Source organism: Nerophis lumbriciformis, linkage group LG08 (genome assembly GCF_033978685.3).
Source record: "Nerophis lumbriciformis linkage group LG08, RoL_Nlum_v2.1, whole genome shotgun sequence".
Taxonomy (NCBI): Eukaryota; Metazoa; Chordata; class Actinopteri; order Syngnathiformes; family Syngnathidae; genus Nerophis; species Nerophis lumbriciformis.
This window is the reverse complement of record NC_084555.2, coordinates 19,877,915-19,901,085: the sequence shown is the minus strand read 5'-3', so window position 1 is coordinate 19,901,085 and position 23,171 is coordinate 19,877,915. Positions and strand designations below refer to the sequence as shown.

Below are 23,171 nucleotides of genomic sequence, written 5' to 3'. Positions count from 1 at the left end.
ACATTTTTACTGCTTGACTAAATGTTTTAACTACTTCTACCCGCAGCTATAGTTAGTTTTATAAAGTTAGTCATAGTGACCCTGAGCTATAAGCCATTATAAATGTTATTTATTTATTTATTTTATTCTTAATTTTGAAAATGGTATATTTTTACACTGTTAACTTCTTTAAGAATGGAGTTGCTCTTTGTGTTGCCCAAAATGTTTTTTTTATGCCGTCATTTTTCTGTTTGCATCAGTATTGTAGTTAGTGTTCTTTGTAATGGGATTCAATATTGACATAATTATATAATATAATATTGTTTGTGTGAAAGTGGAGTGAACGACGGATGGGTTCTTAGTTCTCGGTAAAGTGCTTTGAGTGTCTAGAAAAGCGCTATATAAAACTATCCATCCATCCATCCATCCATTTTCTACCGCTTGTCCTTTTCGGGGTCGCGGGGGTTGCTGGAGCCTATCTCAGCTGCATTCGTGCCGAAGACGGTGTACACCCTGGACAAGTCGCCACCTCATCGCAGGGCCAACACAGATAGACAGACAACATTCACACTCACATTCACACCCTAGGGCCAATTTAGTGTTGCCAATCAACCTATCCCCAGGTGCATGTCTTTAAAACTAATGCATTATTATTATTATTATTATATATTTTACTTTTAGCCGCACGGGTCCCAATTACACCAAGCTACAAAGTGTAGTAGAGGCCAGGGACACAAAATATGGGCCTGCGAGCCACAAATGGCCCACGGGCTGCAAGTTTGAGGCCAATGCCCCATTGAAAAATTAATTTAGAACCACTGGGCTATGGAAAAGTATTTCGAAATGTTGAAAACAAATGCAACTTTGTGTGGCCAATATTGCACACAGCAACAAAAAGAACCTGAGTTTTTAGCGTCCGCTCAGACTGCAGCTGCTTCTCAAAAGTGTTCTTCATCTGGTTGATCTGCTGCTCCCAATTATTTGACTTCTCTGTTTCTGAACAAAAAAAAGCGAAATTGTAAAAAAATGTGAATATGATGTCACTGTATGTAACAATTTTAAGTGTTACATTACCATCTAGGATCTCCTTCATTTTATTGTTCAGCTCTTCCTTCTCATTGGCTAGGTTGGCGACATCGCTGGTGAGAGTCCTATTGGCTTCTTCCAACTGTTAAATCATCATTGTCAGTGATATAAGGTGCCTTATATCTGCCTATTATACTTTTAAGTGACTGTCATGAGGCAAATTGGGAAGCAACTTACCAAATTGATAGTGATGTCCTTCTCTGACAATTCCTGACGATGACGGGCCATCATCTCCTTCAGCTCCAGTTCCTTCATGATTTTTTCCTTCTCGAGGTCTGAGTACTGTTCCTCAGCAATAGAGCGTGCCAGCTGCTCTGAGTCAGCTTTAGTCAGCGTGATTTCCAGCTGGGCCGCCAGAGAATCTCTGAAAAATTAGCAAAGTGGAAGACTCAGCATTCAAAAAATGTATTCCATTATATAAGTACCTCATACAGCCCGTCATTCGAGAATCAAGAACCAAATCCCTTACCTTCAAAGGATGAGTAAGATACACAATGGGAATTATTATTTTTTTACATTCACATTATAGGAAAATATAATGTGAAAATAAAAACATCCAACTAGCCATGTTATATTTATCTGTACGGTTCATGAACATAACTACTGAAAAATTATAGACTATGTTGACAAATTTGCCACTAGAGGCTGCTGTTAGCAACATAATGTCAGCAGAAACAACAGTCTGGTTGTTGAGGGGGGAAAGTCTCCTTATACAACTAGCCAACTGTATGTAGCATGTACATAATACTTTTTTTTACCATTGCCAATAATGTAAAATTGTCCCATATATATATATATAAATGTATATATGTGTGTGTGGGTTTGTCGGATGGATAACAAAAAACTTAAAACAAAAAACAGTTAAAACACCTTTCCTCTTGTAGTTCCTGTGCAGACTGTTGCACTTCTTTGAAGAGTTTGTTCCTCTCCTCACATTCCTCTTTTAGTTCACGAACCTGGGTCTTGTACAGCGTCTGGAAAACACAAAACCCTTGTCAAGTAAATATGACTGCTACACAAACTACGATAAATCACATTAAGTTTAATATGAAAGTGGTAGGTAGAAGATATTATTTTGTAGTAAAATAAAAGGGCTGTTTAGTTTGCATACATCCAACGTACAAAGCAAGTTGCAAAGTAAAAAAATATGATGTACTTAGGGCCCTATACTACCGTTTTTGCTTGAATGTTTTTTACACGCTTGAAGTTTCCGCACACCCTGCGTAAGTTGGGAAAAGTGTGTAAGTCTGGAATAAAGGCGAGCTCATTACTATTGAGGTGGACTTTGCCTTGGTGCCTTTTTTTTCTCGGTTCTGTGAAAATCATGGAGTTTTACTAACACTTGTGAATGTCAGTGAAATCCAGGAAAAAGATAACTCTTTAGATTTTGAAAGGATGTGTCAATTCAGGCAGTGTTTACACATGTCCCCATAGTGATGTCGTTTGTGCATGCAAAGGCAAGAGCGTCTTTTTCCAGCCTGGACATGAATAATAATCAGTGAATGAAACTTTGTTTACTTGTTATTATAATCATATTGATGTTATTTGTGATGAGTTATGTTTAGTACAAATATTTGTGAAGCAGTGACGCGTCAGAGTGGCTTGCATTGACAGCTGTGGGTACGCAAAACGGAGAGTGACAGCTGACAGTTTGACATTTACTGTCAAAAAATAGAATCAACAGATAGACACTACATTACATATGTATTTTCAAATAAATAGTCACATAGTTCAATGATCGTGGTCCAGATTAAATTGTTGTATTGTTGAACATCCATTAGTACCAGGACGTCCAAACACAGCTGACATACGTGCGGCCGCCTTGCACTGTTAATAGTTAATGCAGAGGGACATCATGGTACCTTTATCCTTATCTCAAATGGATGCTTCCAGGTTTTCAATTATAACTATCAGAATAGTTTTGATAGTTTTCTGTAAGTCTCTGTTATTTTATTATGTGTGGTATACACTGCAATCAAACTTGAAGTGCAATATAATGTTTCACCTTCCTGGGGCACTGGACTTACTGCAGCCTCAGAGTCACGGCTAGAAAATGTACTTAAGTCGCAGATTTGACAGGGAACGCCCGCATGTTAGGGTTGTTCCACCAATAGTGCACATCTTACATGAAGGCAAACAAAGTTGAGGGGAGAATGCTGCACGGCCAGAATACTCGCAATTGGGCAGATTTTTTCACTTAAGCACATGGGAGAATAGGGCCCATAATTTACATTGAACCTATTAAGGTGTATACACTCACAGAAAAATACTGTTCAGCTTCTAATTGGTCTTGTAATTCCTTCATTTGCCCGTCTGTGTCTTGTCTTTCTCTGTGGACAAAAGCAAGTTAATCTCTATTACGCCTGATCATCACCATGTCCAAATGTGAATGATACAGGTTACAAATGAACTGACTTGCGCAGCTCCTGGTTCTGTTTTTCTAAGCTGCATTTAATGTCCAGTAGGTGATTAGTTTCTTGCTTAAGCTGCTTTTCGGATGATCGCAGAGAGTTGAGTTGTTGGTTCTGGGCCTTCAAGTCATTCTGAGTCAGGTTACGTTTCTGTGTCTCCTGCTCAATCTTCAGCGTCAGATTCTTCACCTGCAGGCATGGTACAAATAGAAAAAGCTGGTAAATGAAAAAAGTTTGTATTCTTCTTCTTTTGTGCTTTTATTTGTAATTCATTACCCGGAGGAGCTAAACACGTTTATTAAAAGCAAAATGAGATACAATAAATGAATGGTCAATCAAAATTAATCATTATTGTCTTCGCAAAGGAAGACATTTTGATAAAGTGGAGTAATATTAAGTTTTGTAAAAGTATTTTTCTTTATTGATGCATTTGCTAAGTGACTCACCTCCTCTGTGAGGTGGTCTTTGTGTCTGCGCAATTCATCCAGCTTTTGAAGAGCTTGTTTATAGTCACAGTCCATCATGCTGCTGTGCTTCTCCAGTTCCAGTATTCTGTTCTCCAGTCGCAGTTTGGCTGTTCGTTCCTCTGCCAGCTTCTGTTCCATGTCTAAGTGGGTACACAACGAGTTTAACTCATTAAGACACATACTTAGGAACATTTCAGAATGTTTAAATGTGTGTCAAACTATTTCTGATAGTGGCAGCAGAGGGACGGGAAGTAAACGAACGCACCCTTCATGGACTCTGATTTGGCACCTTCAATGGTTACTTTTAACTTGCTCTTGTCAGCCAGCAGTGCCCTGGTGGCTTTGTGAGAACTCTCCTGCTGATCCAGCTCCTGCTGCAGCACCTTGAGCTTGTAAGTTAAATCGATCTCCTTGTTGCTCTTCTCCTGTAGACCAGCGCAAACATGTTTTAACACACAATACGGGTCAATCACCGCCACCTCTCCATCTGATAACACAAGGTAAGATCCAATCCCTGTACATGTAAGAATATGGTTTGTGGGTGTTTGTATTTTGTTTGTGGTTTGATGAGATTTACTTTCTCCAGGTCAGTGAGCTTCTCCTGAAGATGTCTCTTCTCTGTCTCTACTTTGGAAAGAGCTCGTCTTTGCTGTTGTACCTCCTCCTCAAGGCCAGAAATACGCCCTGTATGATGTACACCACAAAAAAAACAATTTTCCCCATTTTCCTTGAACAAGGGATAAGGGATGGGCATTTGATGAAACGCTGACAAAATTAACATTGCATAACATTGATGTTTTTTTATACAAAAATGTATTGGGTTGAGGTAAATCTTTCTCTGAATGTTCTGAACCCATTTAGTATTGAGCAAAATAATGCAGTTCAAAGGAGTTGTGGAGTCTTATCTGCATCAGCTGATATTGCTAACACAAACTGTAAGTCCAAGTCCTGTGCTAAGTAAGGCATTAATCTTACTCACCCATCAAGTCACTGATGGTCTCTGAGCCCTGGCTGTGCTCCCTATGCTCTGTCTCCAAGGCGGCCTGTAGGCTGATGCATTCCTTCTCCAGGCTTAACTTGCTGCGTTCCAGCAGACAGCATTTGTCCTGCATCTCGCGCGCGTTGACCTCCAGCTGCTGCAGCTGTTTGCTGTTCTCTGTCTGAGTTTTACGCAGCCTCGTCGCAGACTCGGATTCAGCCCGCAGCAATGTGTTGGCTTCTTCCAGCTGACAAAGACAATAACTGTGAATTTTAGCAAAGCCTTCCAATGTGCACAAGATTATTTTCTTTAGGTTTTATGCTTGGACAGGAAGTTTTAACTTGACTACAACTCCCATCATATTCTGTGCAGTAACTTTGACTCAATGCTTGCAAATTAAGTCAAAATTGTACAGTACAAAGTACAAATGCATGTTCTATTCATTTAAAAAATATATACATGAAAAAATTTATTGCCGAATGTAAGATCAGTTAATTATATGATTCTATTTCTTGACAAATAACTTTTTAGTCAACGTTGGTAATGGTCAAATCCAGGCTGAAAACACTTTTTTTTTTAAATTGTGCATATGACAATTGCAATTTGACAATTTACCTAGTTTTTCATTTGAATTTGAATCATGATTGTTTTTATAATGATTTTATTTTATGATTTTAATCATGATTGTTTTTGATTATTTTATTTTATGATTTTAATTTTAATTAAGACTGTTTTCATAATTATTTTAAATCTATTTTTGCCTTGTAATTTTCGGTAAATTAATTTCAATTGCCTTGTGTACGAATTGTGCTCTATAAATAGAATTGCCTTTCCTTATCAAAAATTCCAGGGCTCTTTGTATTATTTCCACATACGCAAGCACTGACCTGTTTCTGCAGATGAATATTCTTCTCATTGGAAATGTGTGAATTCTGATTTCTTCGTTTGAGGTCATCCAGCTGGTCACGGAGGTTGTTGACTGCACGATGAGATAGAACATGAGCCAAGGCTAGAATGTTTTATGTGAATAAACTTCCTGTCATCCATTATTATCATAAAATAATTCTTGGCAATTTTAACCATTATTCTGCCATCCATCCATCCATTTTCTACCGCTTATTCCCTTTGGGGTCGCGGGGGGCGCTGGAGCCTATCTCAGCTACAATCGGGCGGAAGGCGGGGTACACCCTGGACAAGTCGCCACCTCATCGCAGGGCCAACACAGATAGACAGACAACATTCACACTCACATCCACACACTAGGGCCAATTTAGTGTTGCCAATCAACTTATCCCCAGGTGCATGTCTTTGGAGGTGGGAGGAAGCCGGAGTACCCGGAGGGAACCCACGCAGTCACGGGGAGGACATGCAAACTCCACACAGAAAGATCCCGAGCCCGGGATTGAACCCAAGACTACTCAGGACCTTCGTATTGTGAGGCAGATGCACTAACCCCTCTACCACCGTGCCAATGAAAAAAAATTATACATTGCAAAATCCGACAATAACTTTGTAATTTTATAAGTTCATTCTAGTGAAGAAGAAAACATGGAAGCAGAGCTTGCTTTTACCAACCGTTTCTTCAGGTTTTATTATGTACCAGGATAAACTTATCATTAAATGATGTTGTATACAACTAATGTAAACAGTGTTTGGCTTACAATGGACTTTAAAAGTTGAAAAGGATGAAGTCATATTGTTTTATCGCAACAGCTTGATACAGACAACGCTCTCCCATCACCTTCATTTTCCAAACACCGTTTGCGGTCAGCCTCGCTCTCAGCTTTGCGATGGCCTTCCAAACTCTTGTGCTGCAGAAGAGCCTTTTCCCTTTCCAATTGCCTCAAGCTGGACTCCAAATTCTTCCTGCTGGACACCTAAAATCAGTAATTTAATATTTTCAACTAAACATCATACAAGGGTTGGTTTCACAGTTCTGTTATTTTTTATATTATTTAAAATTAATGTAATTCAACTGAAATAAAAATATTAACAATCAATGAAATGTAATTGAAGGGTTGTAGTCACAGCAAACTATTGGGCAAAAATATTCAAGTAAAATCTGTCTATTCAAAAGGTTTTTTGAAACAAGTATTGGTCTACCTCTTCTTCAAGTTCCTTGGAGATTTTGTCCAGGCGACTGGTGGCAGCTCTGCAGAGATAAAGTTAAAGAATTTGAAAGACTAAGGTGAAAACCTTACATCTAATCATTTATACTGTGTGTTGTGTATTGCACCTGAATTTGTGCTCTAGATCATCTTTGGCTTGCTTCTCATTATTCAGCTGCACTTCAAAATGGTGAAGCTTTTTCTGCAGTGCTGCAGACTGCAAAGAGGAAAGCAGAACTAATTCCACATCATCCTAATACACATAACTAAATGACAATTGTGACACTATGTACATTAAAAGTAATTGATACACAGTACAGTAATCCCTAATTTACACAATGTAGAATGACTAAAGCAAGGCGTAAAAATGTGTATATTGTAGAAATGTCCAAACTTTTTCCACTGAGGGGCGCAGACTGAAAATCAAAGGGTGCGGAAGCCATTTTGATATTTTTATGTGGGTTTTTTTTTAGTAATAGTATTTCGAGAATGTTGAAAATATAGCTGAGGGTTACAAATGGCCCCTAGGCTTCACTTCTGGCCTATTTTTTAAGTCCTGCAACCTTTACTGCCTATGAAGGAGAGGTTTTAGTACAGTTGTTAAGGATATACTTTGTATTTGGTACTCTTTTTGAGATTCTGGCCACATTTTGGTCCTCACTCAGACTGACATTTTAGTCCATTCCGTTATTTCCCACTTTTCTGGATAGCGCTATGCACAGAGAATCCCAAACTATTTTCTACTGACAGCTGTTGGAGACCCTGAAGCGTTCCTAAGCATTCCCAAGGACATAGGACCCATTGAAGGTCCGCCCTAGCACATGCAATCCTAGGCATTTTATCACTTAAAAGTTTCCCAATAAAAAGCATATAAAAAATTCCAACCTAATTAGACCACATTTGTGGGGTGTGAAATGTCGAAAAGACACATTTCAAAACAATATTGCCGTTTACAGAGTTACATGGATTAATGTTTTGTATGGTATTTTTATATTTCATAAAGATCTCCTAAATGTACAGTACTTTACAGTCCCTCCAGGAATTTGTGATCCCTTCAATTCAAACACATTCTACCAATCCCTGCAAATTATGTGCCACAACTTTGTCCAAAGCCCGCAACTTCCTCGCACATTTTGCCAATCAGCGACATTTTCATCAATCGATTAGGTCTCTGAGCAGCGCTGAAACGCGGACGTCAACTGTCTTATCAAAATGTATGTTTGTTTCTTGTGAAGACAAAGCAGCAACAGCAATATGTGACAATATATAAACTATCTGCTTAAATGGCACAATCGTCATCCTCCCACGTAGATCAGACCGACTTTCGGTTCCAGTCTATGGCGCCAAGCCTTCTGGGTAATATAGCATAAAAACATTTACTTCCTAGTTTAAATTAATTTATATATTTATTTAGCCTTTATTTATCCAGAGTAGGGCAATTAAGAGCAGAATTTCATTTGCGATGCTTACCTGGCAAAGACGGACTTGATGATAATCTCTAATCGCCTCTCATTTACCAACAAAAATCACCGCTATAGATCGCGCTCAATACTTCAAATGTTTTAAACGTGTGGGGTTTCATGTGTTAGAACATAAATTAATGTTTAAGAAGGACTAATACTTTTCAAGCAATAAGCATACACAGAGAATGTCTGCAACTTGTGGAAGACAGAGCAGATAGCGGACAATTAGGAAGCCTTGGTTGGGGCTTCTTTCTAAAATTATAATTAAATATTACTATTAGTTATCATTAATTAAAACAGTAAAGTAATTTGACAAAAAGCTCGGAGTATGTGCTTTCACTGCCATCTGTTGTTTAGATTTAAATCTTTGTGGTATAGGACGAGTAAAACATTAATACAAGTATTTGTTTTCCAAATTCTTTAGCAATCCTGTGCTTTATGGAGGTTGGGGTACAAGGAACACTTAAATGTTGATTAATTCATAAAATAAGAAGTTGAGTCAATGTTGTTCTGGAAGCCTCAAAACATCAAAACTCTTGCAACAACTTTTTGAAAAAGTTGCCACAAATTCAGGCATTTTAGGCAGCAAAAATAAATTAAATCCTGGAGGGACTGATTTTAAAAGTGCTGATTTCCACAGGACACGCTGCGGTGCGTAATCGCCATGGCGGCAGACTCTTTCCGTTTTTGTTCAAGTCAATGTGTCTGTTTCCACGGCCTGCGGTACGGCACGGCCATGGCGTTACCGTTCCGGATCCATGCGTTAAATATACGCAGAGCTTCTATTTTTGCCAGTCGCTTCAACACAGCGGCTCAATTCAGCTAAAATATGCTTGTGTTAAAAAAGTAATGCACAAACAAAATAAATTATCTGGTTTACTGTGAATGTGTGTGTGAATGTTGTCTATCTGTGTTGGCCCTGCGATGAGGTGGCGACTTGTCCAGGGTGTACCCCGTCTGTCGCCCGAATGCAGCTGTAATAGGCTCCAGCACCCCCCGCGACCGAGATAGGGACAAGCAGTAGAAAATGGATGGATGGATGAACTTTCAAAATAATATAGTTAATCTTCAAAGCGGATCGTATTTTACACTTTGAAACCTCCTAGTGGGCGGGGACGGACATGAAGTCAACTTGTCAAAGGTTTTCAGACATAATTTTACCTTGTTAACCCGAATGTTGATTCTTGAGGTCCAAACTTAAAGAATCATCCATCCATTTATCCATTTTCTACGGCTTGTCCCTCTCAGGGTCGCAAGGGTCCTGGAGCCTATACCAGCTGCACTCGGGCAGAAGGCGGGGTACACCCTCATCGCAGGGCCAACACAGATAGACAGACAACATTCCCACTCACATTCACACACAAGGGCCAATTTAGTGTTGCCAACCAACCTATCCCCATGTGCATGTCTTTGGCGGTGGGAGGAAGCCTGAGTTCCCTGGAGGGAACCCACATAGTCAAGAGGAGAACATGCAAACTCCATACAGAAAGACCCCGATCCCAGGAATCTAACCCAGGACCATGTATATTGTGAGGCACAAGGACTAACCCCTCTCCCACATATCCCGGGCAATTATGTGCGTATATGTATGAGGTCCTGTGTCAAATGGCAGCTGATACGGAGGTCGTGGAAGCGGGGGCGTGGTTTGTGGGAGCTGTGTTTGTCTACAACGCTTGCCAAGGATGATGTTACTGTTGCGTTGTTTGCTAAAAAAATTTATAAATAAGTTGTCGTTCTACAAGGCAAAACTGTCACCTTTTTCACAAGTCAAGTCAAGTCAATGCCATCACCGACGCGCTCGCCTATTGGAATTGATGGACGGCGAAGCTCGAGATGCTCTGTGGTTAACACCAGTGTTTACTTTACCACATGATTATGCATAGATTCATGAGATCTCATAAAAGTCTGAGCTATTTTGCTGTGCGATGTAATATGGATGACGGATGGCGGTGACGGATGGCGGTGACGTTTGGTGGCGATCATGCACCGCAGCCGACACGCTTCCAGTGGAAAACAGGGTCAGCCTCTGTGGTCTAAGTCTGTTTGCTTCATTAACACCAGGGTTTGATTGATTGCTTTCACGCTTGAACAGATGTACCGCACCATCAGAGCAATTGTTCTAGAATATTTTTGAAACCTATCTGACGTGCATAAAAGTAAAGACATGTTAAGGTGAATTTACCTACCTCTATCTTAGAATTGTCATTAATAACTGAGGAGTTGTTGGAAGCACTTAATAACCTGAAAAAAGAAAGCAGAAAAATGCAATACATGTATATCAAAATCTGCATTGATCATACAGTCCTAAAAGTGACAATCTCAAGACTTACTGGTCTTCTTTGAAGTAAGTGAAACCAACAAAAGGCAGCTGATTTCCAACAAAAGCCTTGGGTGTAGGGAACGTCTCTACATCACCTTTGTCTTCTTCAATCTCATCAAAATTACTGGTGTCTATGTCACTGCTAAGTTCAGGAACCACAGGTGCAACCGCTAAGAAGAAAAGAAAAATAACTTGGTCTTGTGCTGGAAACTATGGAGTTGAGGTTTATCTAATTATTAGGGCTGTCAAAGTTAACGCATGCGATAAATCACAAAAAAATCTATTGCATAATCATGTACAAACAGATTTATCATCAAATATAACGCATGCGATGAATCACAAACATTTCTATTGCATCATCATGTACAAACGCAGATTAATTACGCAATTTATTTTGACCGTACATGCTGCTTTACCTTGATAGCGGACAGTGCATACGCCAGTGTAAAGATGATGGTTGTGTTTAGTACACTATCTATTGGTGTACATCTGCACCTTGTTATTTGCAATACAATCACAAAATGGTTCAAAATGTGCATGTCATACTATACTGTTATCAAGTTTTGAGCAAATAAATGACAAAAAAATGTTTGTGAATGGTATTTTGACAATAAAATTGTATTTGTGTCAAAATATTATAGTATTTTTTCAAGTTAATTTAAATTATGCAAGCAATTAACATCTATTAATTCAAATTCCAAAGTGTGGAACAGGTCAGCCTCAGGTCTGCAGAGGATGTTGATATTTATCAAAATAAAAGTTTAAAGGCACACATTTTTAATTATCATTTTAAATTCTTCTTAAGTTGTTAATTTTTATTCTGTTATTTTATATTTCATGTCTTGCTATTGTTATTGTATTAAATTTACTAATGTACCATTTATAATTTATTTTTACATATATGTGAAAATATTTTTTTTATCATATTTTCAGATTACGTTAATTGTTAGTTATTCTTCAGTGTAGATGCTTCAAAGGTGGCGTCCACACCACTTCCTCAATCCTCAGTGGGATGCCATGTTTTGTGCTGTGTGTGCGCGTGCGTGCATGTGTGCGTTTTGGGCCTGATCTACAAAGATCCAAAAACCACGCGCTAAACCACATGTGCAAACGTAAGATTTTGTGTACCAGTACTATTAGTGGACTAAAACCACAAATGTAATTTAAAAGTAGCGCGGACTGTCTTATTTAAATAAGGTTTTTGCATATACTACTGGCATTATGTGCCCTCCACATTCATGGTATGTGATCTCCAACCTGTGTGCAATGTTGTTGAACCAACAGCATACATTTATAATATGCAATATAGAATAGCAATCTAGACAACAGAAACTATTTTCAGTGAGCTGACGGTGCACCATTTCAACAGCAGCGCATTCATGCGTCTGGAATGATCCATCCATCCATCCATGATCCAACCGCAAAAAAATACATACAAAATTGAAAGTTGTTTTTTCTTAGAGGATATAAAATATATTTCCTAAATGAAAAAACAAACAGCATTAAAAAAAAACACCAGCAGACACCAGAACGCATCAATGTAATCTGTTTTAATCAGCCCCTTAAGTGATCCAGCGGCTAACGTTATAAAATGATATTGCTGAATAGACAATATGTGTAATATTTTTTATTTCTGACAGTCTATATACTGTATGTTGACACACATATGTAGGACAAAGGATTCGCTGTCCATCGTCTGTCTTTGCTGCCCGATCACCTATCTCACAGCCGTGCGCTTAATTGTGTCAGTTTTTACATACTTTTTAGACATACTACGGTAAATAAGGACACAAAATAGCCTCCAAAGAGTTTTACACCTTGATAAATCACATCATGCGTGGTGAGTGAATATATTTGCATATCATTGTCTAAGTATTGTGGTGGTTATAATGATCAGCATATGTTCTGCATATTAATGAAAACAGACCCTTTTTTTTTTTTAAGAGATGCAATCCTATGCGCACAATCATAGTAGATCAGCTTTCCTGTGCTATCAAGTTTGCACATGTTTTGGTAAATGCAAACCTTTCGTTACAAATTGCATAAAAAGTGATATACACTGTAAATAAAGTTTGATTGATTGAACGATTGCTCTAAATAAATTATCATTTGACAGCACTACTAATTATATAAAACAACGTAGTTGTTTGGGACAAAATCACTGTTTTTTTTAGCAACAATGTTATTGTTTGCTGTGATACTCCTTTTTTAGTTGATACTAACTCTCTCTGATGGTGTCAAAGGTCCATTGGTCGTTCCTGAAAAATGGGTGTCGCTTGATCTCGTCCACACCATTCCGGCCCAATCGCACCTCCCTAACCACAAAGAAGAGAGACCATACAGTATGACTATGATTAAAGTAGTCCAAGCTTCACATTAAATACACTTTTGCTGTTTAAAAAAAATATATAATGTGAGGTTGAGGTAGCTCTTACAAAGCATGCTACCAACAATTTTGGGGAGAGTGCAAGATTTGTCAGTGCGCCACAAATACCGCCACAAATTACCATTCACCCATTGATCAACGTACTACCACACATCTACTTCAGGGTTCTGGGGAATCTGGAGCCTATCCCAGCTGATAAACCTTGGCTTGACGACCAATATATCACGCATCAAGTCAGGCAACAATTCAAACCTAAGACCCATTTAGCCATTCTTTATTCAACATACCTAAAATACCTGACCTGAACATGTTTTTTTCTTAAGGGAGGAAACCAGAGTACCAAGGCAGAGCCATTACAAACAACAAATGCAAAATTCCACTAAGAAAAGCCTGAACAGATTTGTCTGTGCCGGTGTTATTCAATGCATTACTGTACTCAAATAACAATTTAGACATACGGTCAGAGTAAAAATTAGCAGCAGGCAGGAACAGACAAAATGGAAGCATTACCCATGTTCATACCTGTCAGTCAAGAAAGCACAGATTATATTCTTAGCATCTTTGGAGATCTCTACATCATCAGGGAAGTTTAGGGAGTTTTTATGGTCCATGATCTTACTGTAGGTTCCCACCAGAGAGTCGGCATAAAAAGGTGTGTCACCTGAGAGCGAGCACAGCAGTTTATTAATAATTCTGTTGAAAAAAATATATTTACACTGTGCAAACATTTTGAGATTTCTGTACTGACCAACAAGCATTTCAAAGATGAAGACCCCAACAGACCACCAGTCACACTCTCTCCCATAATAGCCATCGCCTCCTTGGGATTTTAACACTTCAGGAGAAATGTAGTCCGGCGTTCCAACTGCTGTGTCACAGTGCACCATACCGGTCTGCAACACAAATCCAGGTATTAATCTCAAAAGTTTTTTTTTCTTTCTAAGACTCCTTTTTGCTAACTGTAATAAACATTAACAGTAATAAACAATGACACCCCACCCAAATGTAACCAAATTTAGTGGTGAAAATTATCCTCGTAAAGTCACACTAAACTTGTTTAAGCCTTGTGTGAGCTTAAGATTCACGATACGCACTTACTCTTAGGATTCAAAAGGGACTCGTTTAGCAAGTGTCATAAATCAGCAACTAATTAATATAGTTTTTACTTTCAATGCTCAAATTCTTTTACTTAACTTCAGATCTATTTATCTCTAAGTCAGTGGTTCTTAACCTTGTTGGAGGTACCGAACCCCACCAGTTTCATATGCGCATTCACCGAACCCTTCTCTAGTGAAAAATATATACCGGTATATTTTTTTCAAATTCAAGAAAAAGTTATATGTTTTTTTACTGATGCACAAAATGAACCGTGCATGAACATCACCTTGTTCAAAGAACAAAACCAACACAGTGCATGAACTCACAACAAATTACACACCTTACCATGAATTGATTAACGTGGACCCCGACTTAAACAAGTTGAAAAACTTATTCGTGTGTTACCATTTAGTGGTCAATTGTACGGAATATGTACTGTACTGTTTCATATAATGTATTCTCTTCCTTTGCAATCTGCTAGTTAAAGTTTCAATCAATCAATCAAACAACCTGCAAATCAGATGGAAAATTAGAGGGAACATTGTTTGAAGGTATCTATGATACGCTGATAGGGAGAAGTTTTTATTTACACGATAATTCGGATGTGTCTTTACCTCTGTGGCGGAGGCTCCGCCGAACCCCTGAGGCCGACTCACCGAACCCCTAGGGTTCGATCGAACCCAGGTTAAGAACCACTGCTCTAAGTACAGTCAATGTTTAATATTTGTTTATGTTCTTTGATCTTTTTGTCTAAAATAATATTCCATAATGGGAAAATGCAAACTATGCAATGTCTCTTAAAAAAAATGGGAGACATTGGGGAACACGCTTTTTTTTTGCTGTACCAGAATATGATGAAGCATATGTAGCACTTGGCTTCACTGTAACCAAGGTGGGAGCCAAGGAAAGACCGGTATGTTGTTTCCTTTAATATAAATATGCTTACAATGTTATGCAGATGTTTAGTTATAACAACGTTGTAGACAATTTATACTATTTATAGTCGCGGTGGAAAGTGGGAGGGGCGCGAAATATTTTCTTCTTCCTAGAGGGGGCGTAACAGAAAATATTTGAGAAGCTATAAGATTTGAGAAGATACTGCAAGTAATGTCTTAACTTATTCAGTTGTTTTCAGCTGCATGTTTTAGTGATTCTATGTTTAATAATATATATTTACTTCATATTATTGTGTTATCAGTAGGGCAATCAAAAATAACGAGTTAACTTATTTGGTTAATCACCAAACAATGATTGCATTAATCGTGTATGTATGCACAAAGAGAGGCGAAGAAGTCTTGGGTCACTGAGCAGATTCTGTACAAGATGAAAGAGAGGAAAATGGAAGAACACTAACACTGAGCATGGCAGAGAGATGTACAAGAAATTATTTAATAAAATCGACAGAACTTGTGCCAACTGGTAGGAGAATCAATGTAATAAACTAGAAGACTTGGAAAGAATAGGTCGGTCGAATCTGATATACGCAAAGGTTAAGGAGCTCTGCCAGGAAGACCATGGAGAAAAGAAACAGGATTGTTTGCCCAGCAAAGATGGCTGTCTATTGACAGACGCAAGTGATATCAGCAACAGATGGAAGGAATACATAGAGGAGTTGTACGCCAGTGAAGACAAGCCCAACGGTCTTCCCTTATAGAGTTGGAGGAGGAAGTTGATGCAGTTGACGCAGATAGCCGCGGTCCTGATATCTTAAAATAAGAAATTGTGAATGCAATTGATCAACTAAAGGCTGGGAATTCGGAAGGCATTGACGCTAAACTGGCAGAAATCTGGTAGGCCTTAGGTGCAAAAAGAGTCCAGGCATTTGTGGAGCCTGCTACACTTCTTATACCACCGGCCAGAGGACTGGATGACATTGGTCCTAGTACGCATCGAGAAAAGACCACAAACTACTACATTACGACAAACACAGAACCATTAGTTTGGCTGTCCATGCCTCAAAGGTCATTCTGCATGTCTTGACCAACAGAATACAACCAAAGGCCAGAGTTTTTTCAGCAATGACCAGTTCGGATTACAGAAGGGTGTTGGTATTAGGGAAGCTATAGCAGTTATGAGATTACTAAGAGAGAGATGTATCGACTACAACCAGGACATATACAGTATCTTTGCTTTGTGGATTATGAGAACGCCTTTGACAGAGTAGATTGGATTAAAAACTCTTAGCGATCCTAAAGGGCATTGGTGTCGATTGGTGTGATCGAAGGTTGATTGTGGGACAATATACTGTATGGGACAGACTGCGACAGTAGAGGCTAAAGGATAGTATGACAAATCCTGCTGTAATCGGACGTAAAACCAGACGGGGGTGTTGTTTATCACCCTTGCTGTATGTTTTCTATGCTGAAACTATGCGTAGAGGTGCCTTAAATCAGGTGGATGAAGCCATCTCGGTGGGAGGACATCTCATCTACTCAGTGGCATAGTGGTTAGAGTGTCCGCCCTGAGATCGGTAGGTTGTGAGTTCAAACCCCGGCCGAGTCATACCAAAGACTATAAAAATGGGACCCATTACCTCCCTGCTTGGCACTCAGCATCAAGGGTTGGAATTGGGGGTTAAATCACCAAAAATGATTCCCGGGCGCAGCCACTGCTGCTGCCCACTGCTTCCCTCACCTCCCAGGGGGTGATCAAGGGTGATGGGTCAAATGCAGAGAATAATTTTGCCACACCTAGTGAGTGTGTGACAATCATTGGTACTTTAACTTTTTAAGACAGTGAGATACGTGGATGACCAGATCACAGTAGCTGGCTCTGTTAACAGCTTACAACTCATGATGACCAGGATGCATGAGACGGCAGAAGAGTACAGCATAAAAATAAACAGTAAGAAAACAAAGGTGATTAAGATCTCAAAGCAGCTGGGTGAAAAATTTGCGATCCGCCTTGGTGGTATACAGCTGAACCAAGTGACACAGTTTAGCTACCTTGGCAGTATACTTGCCCAATATAGATACTGTGACATCAAGTCAAGGATCGCACATGCGAATGATGCATGTTCTAACATAAAAGAACTGCTGACCTTGAAAAAGACAATAATCAAGACGATGGTCTGGTGTACATTGTACGGTGCAGAAACATGGACATTTCACAAAGAAGAGATCAGACAACTGGAAAGCTGCTAGATGTGGATGTGGAAGAAGGTCATGAACATCTGGTAGTCGGACAAGACAAGTAATGAAGAACTGCTACGGCTGGCCAGAGAAGAAAGGGCTATAGTGTACATCGTCCCGAGAGAGCAGAGAGCCTGGATCGGTCACACGCTACGTCACAGAGAATTGACTGGTCATGATTGAAGGTAGAGTGGAGGACAAGAAGAAGATCTGTGATGCTAGATAGGGTAAAGGATGGTAGCTCTTATGAAAATGTCAGGAGGCACCAGTGAAGTGAATGCTTTAAAGACTGGGCCTGCCTTAGGGCAGACCACTACAAAGAGAATATGCAGATTAATCACATAATCAATTTTGAACGTACACGCGCCTTTAAACACAGATGGTTACCTAAAAGACAGCGCAAGTTGTTATATGGCGAGTATATGTTATATGTTACCAGGTATTGATAAAAAAAATAAATGTCATTTAAGTAAAACATATTAAAAAAAAATTCTGTATGACATTTTGACAATGAAATTGCATTTGTGTTTAAATATTGGGGTCCAATTAATCCAAATGGTGCAGGTGATCAATAACCTGTGATTAATCATGGTAAATCCAAATTCAAAAGTTTAATTAATCTGATCAAAAATAATAATTTGACAACGCTAGTTATAATATATAACAGTTATTTAGGATTGTCACCCTTTGGATTTTTTTTTTTTTTTTTTCATTTTAACGGCAGATTTTAGGCCACAATTTAACCCTGCGACAGTTCACTATTTGAATTATTTCCTCTGCAAAACATATTTGTTTTAAAATTTTAACAACTTAAAACGTCGGCCAGCATCCCAGAAATCAATCAAAGTTTATTTATATACAGTAGCCTTCAATCAAAAATGCCTCAAAGGGCATTTGAAAAGATTGTGTGCTTTACTCTACTAAAACATATTCCCCCAGCCATTTTGAACCTTTTCATGGTTGAATGCAACTCACAGAGTCCATCTTCATGCACGTGCCGAAATCTGCAAGCTTCAGGTGTCCGTGTCCGTCCAGCAGCATATTGTCTGGCTTGACGTCGCGGTGGATGAAGCCCATCGAGTGAATAGCATGCAGTGCCATCACCACTTCTGCCGTGTAAAACTTGGCCCATTTCTCTGGCACGTCATAGGTACTGGTGAGGTTGACCAGGTCACCTCCTGGCATATATTCCATCACCATGTAGAGGTAGTGCTCATCTTGGAAGGCGCAGCACAACTAGACAACAAATAACAATTTTGAATATTAAGCAAGCATTGGTGATATTGTCATTATAAGCGCTAACACAGACAAATTATTTATAGGGGCGAAGTTATCACGTCCATGTCTCCCTATGTTTATATCATTGTGTTGTGTTGCTGTTTCCTTGCTTCCCTGCTCCGTGTAAGTTTACTATAGATCATAATTCATGCATCTCACCTGGACATGAGACGTCTGAGTAGGTAATCCGACAAGTTGGGACATTTTCACAGCCAATTTAGGACCTGGAACTGGCGAGAACGACACAAAAAGCGCTTGTCTCATCACCCCCGTACCCCACCCCATTTCTTTGTGAGGATTATGAGTCAAATTTCACCTAAATAGGAATATATAAACTTCCTAGCAGACGGCATTCTAATGACAGCTGACGTTGCACAGTAAGTGATGTTTTATTATCTTTGTTGGCTCTTATAAAATCTGCAGTGAGCAGAAATCTGTGATGAAGAAAAAAAAAAGCAAACATTGTGATGCATTTTGAAATTAATGATCAAAAAATTTAAATGGTCAAAATACGAAAATATTACCTGGTATAATAAAAATGTCCGTTACTACATTACATATACACTTACATCATGTATATAAAACCCTAATGGAAGTGTTTGGATGTTTTTAGTGGCCCATAGGCTTCATTGTAAGCAGACTTTTGATCAAATTTATTTAATATTTAGAATGCTTTTTTTTTTTTTAATCTGTCCGTCGTCATGTCTTTATAATGTTTGTGAACAATACGCAAAATTCCCCAAAAAAAGTGCAGTTCCCCTTGAAAGAGGACGTATCATACATTTTCAACCCTTTGCATTTGATTGCAGCTCCACACGATTACCCACACAGAAAGCTTTATAAGTGAAAATTCTGAGGACTTCCAAAGGGCAGGCTAACGCTGCCAAGCCCCACCACCTCATCTTGCGGTTGTGGGAGTTTAGAGTAAACAGCAAATATTACAAAAGTATCAAAATATCTGTTGAAAACGTCAACATTTTCAAGAGATATTTAAAACACTGTAATAGTTGTAAACAGCAGAAGCAGCGCACAGTGATATAACTTCTGAGGCAGAGTGGGGGAGAGGGCAGACCTAAAACATTTACATGGGCATGCTCATATAAGTAAGTCAGGCACACACTGACGTCAATGCAACCTCACTTTTTTCAAAAAGGCTGTAAAACACTTTGTGCAGAGAGATCCAAAACTGCTAGCAGGGCTCACTTTCAAATGCATTATTATTATTTAAGCTTTGGCATCAGTTAACATGAGTATGCAATATTGTAACAACATGTATAAGTCAAAAAGAGAAAAATACTGTATTGACGATGACAAAAATATTGTAAGAAAATGGCTGTAAAAGAAAATAAATAGGGATGCTGAGATCAGTGATTCATGCTTCCGATTCCAATACCAATCATTCATAAGTGAGATCGGCCGATACCAATTCCGATGTCCATCCATCCATCCATTTTCTACCGCTTATTCCCTTTGGGGTCGCGGGGGGCGCTGGAGCCTATCTCAGCTACAATCGGGCGGAAGGCGGGGTACACCCGCAAATAATCATTAACTTTAGAATTTGATGCCAGCAACATGTGACAAAGAAGTTGGGAAAGGTGGCAATAAATACTGATAAAGTTGAGGAATGCTCTTCAAACACGTATTTGGAACATCCCACAGGTGAACAGGAAAATTGGGAACAGGTGGGTGCCATGATTGGGTATAAAAGTAGATTCCATGAAATGCTCAGTCATTCACAAAAAGGATGGGGCGAGGGTCACCACTTTGTCAACAAATGCGTGAGCAAATTGTTGAACAGTTTAAGAAAAACCTTTCTCAACCAGCTATTGCAAGGAATTTAGGGATTTCACCATCTACGGTCCGTAATATCATCAAAGGGTTCAGAGAATCTGGAGAAATCACTGCACGTAAGCAGCTAAGCCCGTGACCTTCGATCCCTCAGGCTGTACTGCATCAACAAGCGACATCAGTGTGTAAATGATATCACCACATGGGCTCAGGAACACTTCAGAAACCCACTGTCAGTAACTAAAGTTGGTCGCTACATCTGTAAGTGCAAGTTAAAACTCTCCTATGCAAGGCGAAAACCGTTTATCAACAACACCCAGAAACGCAGTCGGCTTCGCTGGGTCTGAGCTCATCTAAGATGGACTGATACAAAGTGGACAAGTGTTCTGTGGTCTGACGAGTCCACATTTCAAATTGTTTTTGGAAACTGTGGATGTCGTGTCCTCCGGACCAAAGAGGAAAAGAACTATCCGGATTGTTATAGACGCAAAGTTAAAAAGCCAGCATCTGTGATGGTATGGGGGTGTATTAGTGCCCAAGACATGGGTAAATTACGCATCTGGGAAGGCGCCATTAATGCTGAAAGGTAAATACAGGTTTTGGAGCAAAATATGTTGCCATCCAAGCAACGATACCATGGAACGCCCCTGCTTATTTCAGCAAGACAATGCCAAGCCACGTGTTACATCAACGTGGCTTCATAGTAAAAGAGTGCGGGTACTAGACTGGCCTGCCTGTAGTCCAGACCTGTCTCCCATTGAAAATGTGTGGCGCATTATGAAGCCTAAAATACCACAACAGAGACCCCCGGACTGTTGAACAACTTAAATGTACATCAAGCAAGAATGGGAAAGAATTCCACCTGAGAAGCTTAAAAAATGTGTCTCCTCAGTTCCCAAACGTTTACTGAGTGTTGTTAAAAGGAAAGGCCATGTAACACAGTAGTGAACATGCCCTTTACCAACTACTTTGGCACGTGTTGCAGCCATGAAATTCTAAGTTAATTATTATTTGCAAAAAAAAATAAAGTTTATGAGTTTGAACATCAAATATCTTGTCTTTGTAGTGCATTCAATTGAATATGGGTTGAAAAGGATTTGCAAATCATTGTATTCCGTTTATATTTACATCTAACACAATTTCCCAACTCATATGGAAACGGGGTTTGTAGTATTGATCATGTTCTGATACTTCACTTCGTGTCGACACCACCAATTTATGGATCGATCCGCCCTCTTACATGTTGTGTACTAGCTGCAATGCTGACAACCTGACACACCAACAGTTGCGGATATATTATCCTCTCTATAGACTCTTAATAATCTACTTTTAACTTCCTGTTAATAGCTGCTTACTTTCTGCTGCAAAAAGATTACAACTAGACTTCTTAAACTACAACGTGCTTTTCTCTTCTGTTGTTTCAAGCGAGTTATGAGCATGCCTGCTCCTGGCCTGCTCTTGGTGTGTAACATCCATCCATCCATTTTCTACCGCTTGTCCCTATCGGGGTTGCGAGAGGTGCTGGAGCCTATCCCAGCTGCATTCGGGCGGAAGGCTGGGTACACCCTGGACAAGTCGCCATCTCATCGCAGGGCCAACACAGATAGACAGACAACATTCACACTCACAGTCACACATTAGGGCCAATTTAGTGTTGCCAATAAACTTATCCCCAGGTGCATGTTTTTTTAGGTGGGAGGAAGCCGGAGTAACCGGAGGGAACCCAGGCAGTCACGGGGAGAACATGCAAACTCCACACAGAAATATCCCGAGCCCGGGATTGAACTCAGGAACTTCATATTGTGAGGCACATGCACTAACCCCTGTTTCATCGTGCTGCCGGTGTGTAACATGTTTAACCTCATTTTTCATACTTGATAATGAAACTTAAAATATTGGAAAATGTTGTTTATATGCCATAATGGAGGTGACTAATATTAACTTAGAGGAGCAGCTTCGTACTGTGTTTGGAGACACACAATTAACTGCTAGCTGGTCAGCAAGGGTACTAAATAAATACAATATTAGCCATTGAGGATCGCTGTTCTTGATCAGTATTAATCGACAATGGCAATCACGTACTTTATCATGAAAGTAGGCTGATCCTGGTCATTGGCCGCTTGATTGGCACATCCCTAAAAATAAATACGGTTGACTTAAATGACATACCTGCACCACCCATGGACTGTTGGCAAAGGCCATGATGTCCCTTTCTTCCCAAAAGAAGGCCGAGTCTGAGCGTTTGATCATCTCAAACTTGCTGAGAAGCTTCATGGCGTAGACTTTCTGAGAGGCTTTATGCCTGACCTTAATAGTGGTACACAATACCGAGGAGCCCTTAGCCACATTGTGTTGAATCAGATGACAAACTGTGTGTTTCATGCGCACTTTCTGATATTTTGGCTTGAAAGTGAGGATACATTAACTATAAGTTTCAAATGTTGAAAGTCCACTATGAACTTGTTTTTAAGTGTCAATGGAAAAGAATCAGGGTCTTTAATTTTTTAGACATTACTCACCAGTTGAACCTCACCAAAAGCTCCTCGTCCAATAACTTTAACTCTGTCAAAGTCTTCTGACTTCATCTGGAGCTCTCGAACTTGTCTTATGACGGCGTCATCTGAACAGACAAATCGTTTTTAGTATTATCAATATTGTGATGGGAGAATTTCCGTTT

The 23,171-nt window shown here is 39.4% G+C and overlaps 1 protein-coding gene across 4 annotated transcripts in view; it reads right to left on the bottom strand.

Annotated features, from left to right (window-relative positions):
- The window catches only part of rock2a (rho-associated, coiled-coil containing protein kinase 2a), a 75,196-nt gene that overhangs the window by 11,270 nt on the left and 40,755 nt on the right, over window positions 1-23,171 (bottom strand). For 3 of the 4 annotated variants that reach the window (XM_061968440.1, XM_061968441.1, XM_061968442.1), the window contains exons 3-24: window positions 23,014-23,114; window positions 22,664-22,801; window positions 18,404-18,664; window positions 13,948-14,092; window positions 13,722-13,860; window positions 13,037-13,128; window positions 10,824-10,983; window positions 10,680-10,734; window positions 7,159-7,247; window positions 7,026-7,074; window positions 6,664-6,799; window positions 5,810-5,901; window positions 4,923-5,169; window positions 4,521-4,627; window positions 4,209-4,368; window positions 3,923-4,083; window positions 3,481-3,665; window positions 3,326-3,395; window positions 1,936-2,039; window positions 1,243-1,429; window positions 1,054-1,147; window positions 881-975 (exon numbers count right to left, since the gene is read on the bottom strand). In XM_061968440.1, the coding sequence (XP_061824424.1) occupies window positions 881-975; window positions 1,054-1,147; window positions 1,243-1,429; window positions 1,936-2,039; window positions 3,326-3,395; window positions 3,481-3,665; window positions 3,923-4,083; window positions 4,209-4,368; window positions 4,521-4,627; window positions 4,923-5,169; window positions 5,810-5,901; window positions 6,664-6,799; window positions 7,026-7,074; window positions 7,159-7,247; window positions 10,680-10,734; window positions 10,824-10,983; window positions 13,037-13,128; window positions 13,722-13,860; window positions 13,948-14,092; window positions 18,404-18,664; window positions 22,664-22,801; window positions 23,014-23,114 (2,867 nt within the window). The remainder of the gene's footprint in view (window positions 1-880; window positions 976-1,053; window positions 1,148-1,242; window positions 1,430-1,935; window positions 2,040-3,325; window positions 3,396-3,480; window positions 3,666-3,922; window positions 4,084-4,208; window positions 4,369-4,520; window positions 4,628-4,922; window positions 5,170-5,809; window positions 5,902-6,663; window positions 6,800-7,025; window positions 7,075-7,158; window positions 7,248-10,679; window positions 10,735-10,823; window positions 10,984-13,036; window positions 13,129-13,721; window positions 13,861-13,947; window positions 14,093-18,403; window positions 18,665-22,663; window positions 22,802-23,013; window positions 23,115-23,171) is intronic. The other variant, XM_061968443.1, reaches the window with a different exon arrangement.